This window comes from Aureococcus anophagefferens (genome assembly GCF_000186865.1).
Source record: "Aureococcus anophagefferens unplaced genomic scaffold AURANscaffold_34, whole genome shotgun sequence".
NCBI classification, from domain to species: Eukaryota; class Pelagophyceae; order Pelagomonadales; family Pelagomonadaceae; genus Aureococcus; species Aureococcus anophagefferens.
In genome coordinates, this window is record NW_008705592.1 from 1,123 (window position 1) to 9,236 (window position 8,114).

The following is an 8,114-nucleotide window of genomic DNA, read 5'->3' on the forward strand; positions in this document are numbered from 1 at the left end:
CGGCGGCGAGCGACGCGCCGGCGCCCTCGGCCGCGGCCGGCGCGGCCGCGGCCGGCGCGGCCGCGGCGGTGACGACGACGTGGAAGTCCGCGCAGCCGCGGCAGAGCAGGCCCGCGGCGGCGAAGGCCGCGAGCTGGCGCAGGGCGATGGCGTAGCCGTGGGCCACGGGGTCCCCGAGGAGCGTCGCCGAGTAGACGACGGTCACGCGAGACGCCGACGCGTTGGGCGCCAGCCCCGCCCGCGCCGCGCAGGCCGCCGCCGCCGTCGGGGACGCCCGCGACGACACGGCGACGTCGTCGACCGTGCCGAGGCGCCAGGGCTGCGCCGCGGCCAGCGCGGCGACGCAGCCCAGCGCGGCGCCGCGCCTCATGCCATGCTTCCTGCCCAGGGCCGAGCGCAAGCCATCGTCTCCCCTTCACGTGAAGAGATCGTGAAGGTTCACCTTGGGCAGCCCTTTTACAAGAAAAAGAAGCCAGCAATATGGAGGAATCGTCCGGCGCGCGCGGCGCCGCGTCGGACGCGCCGGCCGTCGACGAGGAGGTCGGGGAGCGGGAGCCGTCGCTCCTGGTCATGAGCCACAATCCCATCAAGCCGCCGCCGCCGCCCGGCGCGCCGCCGCGGCCGGCCGCGGCGCCCGCGGCGGCGCCGGCCGCGGCGAGCGGCCGCTTCGACGGCGAGCGGCCGCAGCAGTTCGCGCTCTGGGCGCACAACATGGCGCGCGTCGCCGCGGCGGCGCTCGTCGTCCTCGGCGTCTTCGGCGTGCTGTGGACGTCGTCGGGCACGTACGCGTGCAAGGTCCGCGACCGCGCGATAAACGGCAAGCTCATCCGCCGCGGCGCGGTGGTCGGCGGCGTCAACGGCACCTGCGTCGTCGGCGCCGGCGCCGACGGCGGCGGCGTCGCCTACCGCGCGGCCTGCTGCGACCCGGACGGCCCCGCGTCCCGGGCCGAGAACCTCGGCGGCTCGCTCGCCGTCGGCCTCGTCTCCGTCTTCGGCGGCCTGCTGGTCCTCGCCCTGGAGCAGGCGCCCCGGGGCTTCGGGCTCTGGATGCCGACGGACTGGGCCTTCTACCGGCTGCGCGTCGCGCCCCAGGGCCTCCTCCTCGGCGCCGTCGGCGGCTTCGCCTGCACGACGCGGAGCACGAGCCTCGCGGGCTTCCTCGCGCTCGTCGCCGCGGCCTGCTACGAGCTCGCCTTCCTGCGGCGCGAGGCCGGCGACGGCGGCCGGGCCCGGAGCGCCAAGGCGGGCAGGAAGCCCGCGCACCTCCGCGAGGACGACGACGCGTTCTCTTGGAGGGCGCGGCTCGCGCTGCTCTGCTCGTCGTCGAACTTCGCGACGACGTTCTGGGTGGGCCTCTACTTTGGCGCCAACGCGCTCATGTTCGCGCACACGCTCGCGATCTGGGTCGAGGCGATCCGGGAGACGGAGCGGGGCCTGCTCCGCGACGACCTCAAGCTCGACGGCTGCGACGCGTGCCCCGCGGCGGGGTCGAAGCCCTACACGCGCTGGCGCGACGCCTGCGACCTCAACAAGGCCGCGCTCCGCAACGGCCCCCTGTCCTACTTCGCGCCCTTCGCCAAGGCCGCGGGCTGTGTGGAAATCAACCAGTGAGCTGGGACGTCGGGGCCAAACTTCAGAAATCTCTAGCTCGGTCAAATCGAAGTCGATTCGGCTGATTTTTGGACGAATCGTATGCTCTCGTCGAGTTCTCTACGGAGATCAGAACAAGTTGCGTCGAAACCGTCGCATATGCTCACATTGAAGTCGTTGAAGATTCGATTTCCACGCAGGCCGCGGGCGTCGCGCTCAACTTCAACTGCGCGCTCCTCGTGCTCCCCGTGACGCGGTCCGTGCTCATCCTGCTCAACGGCCTCGGCGGCAACTACCGCGCGGCCCAGGAGCGGAGCGCGCTCTTCAAGAAGTACTTCGAGTCGCCCTTCGCGCGCTACGTGCCTCTGGCCAAGAACGTCGAGTTCCACAAGCTCGTCGCGTGGACGATGCTCGCGCTCTCGCTCGTCCACACCGTCGCCCACTTCTTCAACTACTGGGCGTCGCCGCGCTACACCGTCGCGCGCTTCGCCAAGTGGGGCTGGGGCGGCACGTCCTTCGTGACGGGAGCGCTCGTCTTGGTGGCCATGTTCTTCATCTTCACGGCGGCGTCCGACGCCGTCAAGCGGGCGAACTTCGAGGTCTTCTGGGTCGCCCACCACTTCTTCCTCCTCTACTACGCCGCGCTCCTCCTCCACGGGCCCGTCTTCTACCTCTGGAGCCTCGTGCCGCTCGCCGCGTACGCGTACGAGCGGCGGCGCCGCGTCGTCCGGGGCTGTGTGGAATTCAATCTTCACCCGACTTCAATGTGAGCGTACGCGACAGTTTCGACGCGAGATTTTCGGCTGTGCTTCGAGAACTCGACGAGAGCAATCGATTCGTCTAAAAATCAGCCGAATCGACTCCGATTTGACCGAGCTAGAGAGTTCTGAAGTTTGGTCAGGACCACCCAAACCAGTGGTTGAATTCCACACAGGTCCGGGGCAACGCGCCCTTCCTCGTCGCGCGCGTCGAGTGGATCCCGCCCGTGCTCGCGGTCCACTTCCGGCCCGCGGACAAGCGCGACTTCGACTTCGCCGAGGGCACCTACGTGCTGCTCAACTGCCCCTTCGTGAGCCGCCACGAGTGGCACCCGTTCACGATCTCGTCCGCGCGCGGCGACCTCGCCGCGGGCGCGCGCGTCGCCCTCGACGACGGCGAGACCGTCGTCGCCGTGGACCCGCCGGCGGCGCTGCCGCTGCGCGCGCGCGCGCGGTGGCGGCGCTACCGCCGCGCGTCCGCGGACCCGGCGACCGTGTGCGACGACGACTTGCTCGCGGCGCACGAGACGGCGCACCACGACTTCGTGTCCTGCCACATCAAGGTCCACGCGGCCGCGCCGGGCGAGCCGCCGACGTGGACGCAGGCGTTGAAGGACTACCTCGAGATGATGGCGCCGCGCCGCGACTACCCGTTCCACTTCACGCGGCGCGACGACCGGGGGGAGCTGCTCCTGGGCCGCGCCCGGGGCCCGGACCTCGGGCAGATCCTGAGGGTGGACGGGCCCCACGCGGCGCCGGCGATGCACTACGACAAGTACGGCTCCGTGCTCGTCGTGGGCGCGGGCATCGGCATGACGCCGTGCGCGTCCGTGCTCACGGCCATGCTCAAGTACCGGTGGCGCGCGGGCTTCAAGCCCGAGATCCTCCACTTCTACTGGGTCGTCGCGCACGGCGACGTGCCCGCGTTCGAGTGGTTCGTGCACCGCGTCGCGGACCGTGCGGAAGTCAAATATTCAACCCGACTTCAACGTGCGCGTATTCGAACGGTTTGGACCAGATATCTTCGGCCGTGCTGCGAGAAGTCGACGAGAGCGATCGATTCGTCCAAAAATCAGCCGAATCGACTTCGATGTGGCCGAGCTAGAGAATTTCAGAGTTTGGTCGGGACGTCCCAAACCGGCGGTCGATTTCCACGCAGGTCGCGGACTTGGAGTACGACCTGTACCGGGGCCGCGAGGCCGGCGCCGTCGCGAACCGCTGCTACTGCGAGATCAACGTCTACGTGACGCGCGCGCCGCGGCCGGGCCACGGCGCGCCCGCGGCGATGCGGTCGCCGCCGCCGCCAGGGCAGCACAAGAGAGCGAAATTCCCAACTTCAAAGGCTCCGATCTCGGCCATTTTCCACTCGTTTCGGCTGATTTTTGGACGAGCGATCATCTCTCGGAACGGTCTCGAAGCATGGATGTGTTTTCCGTAACGCGCGCGCGCGGAACACTCACGTTGAAGCGACGTTGAATCACTCTTGTGCTGCCCAGGCCGCCGCGCGACGAGCCGGGCGCGCTGCCGCGCGTCTTCACCGCGCGCCAGCTCTTCGACGAGCTCCTGTCGCCGGCCGTGTCGTCCAAGGACCAGGCCGCGGCCATGGCCGCGGGCGGCGCGGCGCCGAACCGGTTCCAGGACACGTGGGTCTGGAACGGCCGGCCCCAGTGGGACGCGATCTTCGAGGGCGTCCGCGCGGGCCGGCGCCACAAGGACATCGGCGTCTGCTTCTGCGGCACGCCCGTCATCGGCGCGGACCTCGACCGCATGTGCAAGAAGCACTCCTCGACGCACGACGACTGCATCTTCACGCTCCACAAGGAGAACTTCTAATTTTAAAACCGAGCGGCGCCGCGCGCCGCGGGGCGGACGTCGAAGCGCCGTCGGACCTAGCCCAGGCCCGCGCGCAGCGCCCGGCAGGCGCTCGCGAGGCGCCGCCAGTCCGCCGAGGGCAGGAAGGCCGCGACGCGCGCCGCGGCCCACTCCTGGTCCACGGGGAAGAAGCGCGCTTTCGGCCGCGGCGCGAAGCCGCGCCGCCACCGCGTCACTCCCTCCAGCGCCGCGCGCCGCGCGGCGACGCGCGCGCGGAAGCGGCCCAGGAGCAGGTGCGCGTTCGACAGCGCCTCCTCGAAGGACAGGAGCGTCGCCACCTGTGCGGACGTCATCTCCGGCAACACGAAGCGCTCGACGTCGTCCAGAAAGTCCTCGACGTCCTCGAGCGTGCCGCTGCTCGCCGCGGCCTCGACGCGGTCCCGCGCGCGCTGGAACGTCGCGGCGCGCTCCAGCCGCGCGTCGTCGTCGTCGGCGGCGGCGCCGTCGCGCGCGACGTCGCGGACGACCCAGCTCACGAGGCCCGCCCGGAGGTGTTCGTCGTCGTCGACGTCGTCGCGGCACGCGTCCGGCGCCCAGCGCGCGGAGCCGAGCGCGGCCATGGCCGACGGGGCGGCGCGCGCGGGCTCACGACGCGCGGCGGGCAGCCATCATTGCCCTCCAAAACCGCCGTGCTGAAGCCCATCTCGCCGAGCTTGGCCTTCCAGACGTCGTCGAGCCGCACTCGGCGCGCGCCATCGACGCCGCGGCCGACGCGGCATCGCCGTCGCAGCCATGTCGCTGCTCGCGGCGAAGAAGGAGACGAAGGTCGACGCCGCCGCCGAGGGCGGCCCGCCGCCGGCGAAGCGGAAGCGCGAGGAGTCCGGCGGCGAGCCGCGACAGCAGTGGAAGACGTCGCGCATGGTGCGCGCCCGCGTCGCGGCTCGCGCCGCCCGGTCCCGCCGTCGACCCGCGACTCTAGGTCGAGGACTACGTCAACATGGTGTCGGACCTCATGGTGCCCACAGTAACGTTCGGCCGCTACGGCTCCGCGCCCGCGCGTCGCGCCGCGCCCGCGCGCCCCCCGCCGCTCGCCGACACCGCCGCCCGCAGGACCGGGGCGAGTTCCGCGTCGAGCGGCCGACGCTCCTGGGCGCCATGCTGTCGCCCGTGCGACGGCCGCTCGTCGTCGAGACCTGGAGCCCGCGCGAGATCTCGACCTTCGAAGGCGCGGCCGCGGCGCCCCGCCGTTCTCCCCCCCCCGCCGGGACCCCCCCGCGCCCCCCCCCCCAGGCGCCCTCGCCCTGCACGGCAAGTGCTTCCACACGGTGCAGCGCTTCGTGAAGACGAAGAGCACGAAGGAGATCATCGAGTTCTACTACGTCTGGAAGATGAGCTCGCACTACACGGAATGGAAGCAGAACTTCGCGCGCGCCCGGCGTGTGTTTCTTTCGGCGTCGCGGCGCGAGACGAGGACGCCCTCCCCCCCCGCAGGTGCCCGACGTGCCCGACCCGGAGTACTAGGCCCGCGCGCGCGCGCGCGTAATTCGACCGCAGATACGCCGAGGGTCGTCGCGAAGTTCGTCGCGCGACTCCTCGCGGCGGCACTCGCGCCACCTTCAAAACTCGGCGTCGGGCCCTCTCCGCGGGCGCGGCGCCGCGCGGCCGGCGCCGCTCGCGCGCGGCCGCGGCGCCGGCCGCCGCCCGCGTCACTCCTGCTTCGTCCCGAGCGCGCCCTTGACGAGCGAGAGGAGGCGGTACGAGCCGAGGGCGACGACGACGAAGGGGAACCTGGGCGGCGCGAGGGTCCCAACTTTGGCGGCTCCCGTCTCCGCCGCGTTCGGCTCATTTTCGGACGAGCGACCATCTCTCGACGCGTTCCCGCAGCGTGGATCCCTTCTCTGCAGTGAGTGCGCACGGCACACGCGTGTTGCAGCGCATTCGAATCACCCTCGTGCGGCGGCTCCGAGCGGGCGCATGATTACGAAGACGACGACCGAGAGCAGGCGGCCGACGTGCTGCTTGAGCGTCAGCGACCGGTAGCCGTCGCCGTCGAGCTCGGGCTCCGGCTCCGGCTCCTGGCCGTAGACCGGCGTCTGCGCGCTGTCGGCCTCGGGCGGCGCGAAGCTCGACATGGCGCGGCGCGGCCCCGCCGCCGGACGACGCAGGCCGGCGACGCGTTGCAGCGCGCGTTCGAGCGGTCGGACGGACGATCTTTGGAGCGCGCAGGCAGCGGTCGTGCTCCGTGCTGTAGCTGCGGTGGCCGCTCTGTGGCAAAGAGAGCTCTCTGAACTGCGCTTCACGAGTGGGGGGCAGATCTTGAAATAGCATTGGGACAGAGCGGCACATGCCGGCATGGAGCGTGCATGGGCCCAGGCGCCCGCCGCGAGGGCCAAGCCGACGCGTCCCTTTCCCAGTCGGAACGGTGAGCCGCCGGCGCGGTCGGCGGCGCTTGTGCCGATTCATCCTAAAAGGCCGCGGCCGCTCGGGTCAGGCACCGGAGACTTGATACCTTGTAACACGTCGAAAGGGATGCAAAGTGCGCATCAGCATCAGCATTTATTGTTTTTTGAGTGATCCTGTGTTTCTGATCGCTCTTTTTCGCTGCAGCTTTTCGTTTGGCTTTATATTGCGCCGCTTTCCTTGCATTCCGATAACAATCATTCTCCCCAATCTTTACCCAAACAGGAACGTAGAAGAAGAAGAAGATGAGGGCATTACTATGGAAGACTTACATGCTGTTGCAGTCATGAATACGACAGACTTACAGACTGTCCGCGATGACATCAATGTTCTACGCACAGGCTTAAATAGTGTATGTGCGGGTAGTTCGCGACCCAGCGCAGGACGCGCGCGAGCGCCGCGCGCGCACCCGCGTGCGGGTGCTCGGGGAACGTCGCCGAGGGCATGGCGACCGTCGACAGAACGCCGAAGGCGTAGAGCAGCCAGGGCATGGTGCGCGTCGCGAGGTAGCCGATGCACCGCGCCCGCGCGCGGATCCCGGACCTCAAAAATCGAAATCCTCCAAGCCCTTGGAGAAGCGAACGAGAGAGGCCCGAGCCGCCGCATCTGGACGCCCAAGACTCGCGCAAGAAATGGAGGTCGCCCCACCCGTCGCCCCGGCCGCGGGCCAGCCCGCGGGCTCGAAAAGAGACCTCTCGCCCGGCGGGGCCGCGGGGGCTCCCCGGCCGAAGCGGAACTGCGCGCCGGCGCACCCCGGGGCTCCCGACATTCGAATGTCAGGCGAGGAGCCCGAGGAGAAGGCGAAGAAGCCGCCCAAGGCCAAGGCCCCGCTGATCCCCATCAAGCACAGCCGCGTCGGGCCCGACTTCCAGGCGCGCCCACCCGGCGCCCTCCGCGCGCGCGCGCGCGCGCCGATCGCCGCCGTTCGCAGGTCGCGCTCGAGGAGCTCGCGGCGCCGGCGGGCGCGTCCTACCCGCGGCCCGTGGCGCCCGTGGCGCCCTGGCCCGACGCGGAGCCGCCGGACGCTAGGCCCGCGCCGTCGCCGCGGCTCGCGCGCGAGGGCGCGGGCGCGGCGGGCGCGCCGCGCGCGACGCCGTGGCGCCTCGAGCCCGTCGCGCCGAGCGCGCGGACCGCGGCGGCGGCGGCGGTGCTCGGCGCGCCGGGCGCCGAGCCCGGCGACGCGCCGCGGGCCGCCCGCGCCGTCGAGCTGCTCCGGGGCTCGAACATCGTCGGGCGCACGCGCGAGACGCAGCTCGTCGACCTGCGATTGAGCCGCCAGCACGTCGACGTCTACGTCGACGAGCGGAACGACGTCTGGGTCCTGCCCCTCTACCGCTACGGCGACGTCGTGACGCTCAACGAGCGCCTCATCAAGAAGATGGACGGGCGGCGCCAGGTGAGCCGCGGCGACGTCGTCTGCCTCTGGAAAGACGAGTTCGGGTTCCGGCTCGAGCTCGCGCGGCCGTCCGCGGACGAGGCGCGCGCGCGCGAGCG

At 70.9% G+C, this 8,114-nt stretch overlaps 1 protein-coding gene across 1 annotated transcript; it reads left to right on the forward strand.

Moving 5' to 3' along the window:
• Positions 1–1,377: 1,377 nt before the first annotated feature.
• Positions 1,378–4,181, forward strand: RBO1 (putative respiratory burst oxidase; the record flags this gene model as incomplete). The annotated part of the gene is made up of 4 exons (XM_009042552.1): positions 1,378–1,608; positions 1,722–2,315; positions 2,525–3,282; positions 3,845–4,181. 4 exons carry the CDS (start codon positions 1,378–1,380, stop codon positions 4,179–4,181), a joined length of 1,920 nt encoding a protein of 639 aa, XP_009040800.1.
• Between the last annotated feature and the right edge of the window lie 3,933 nt (positions 4,182–8,114).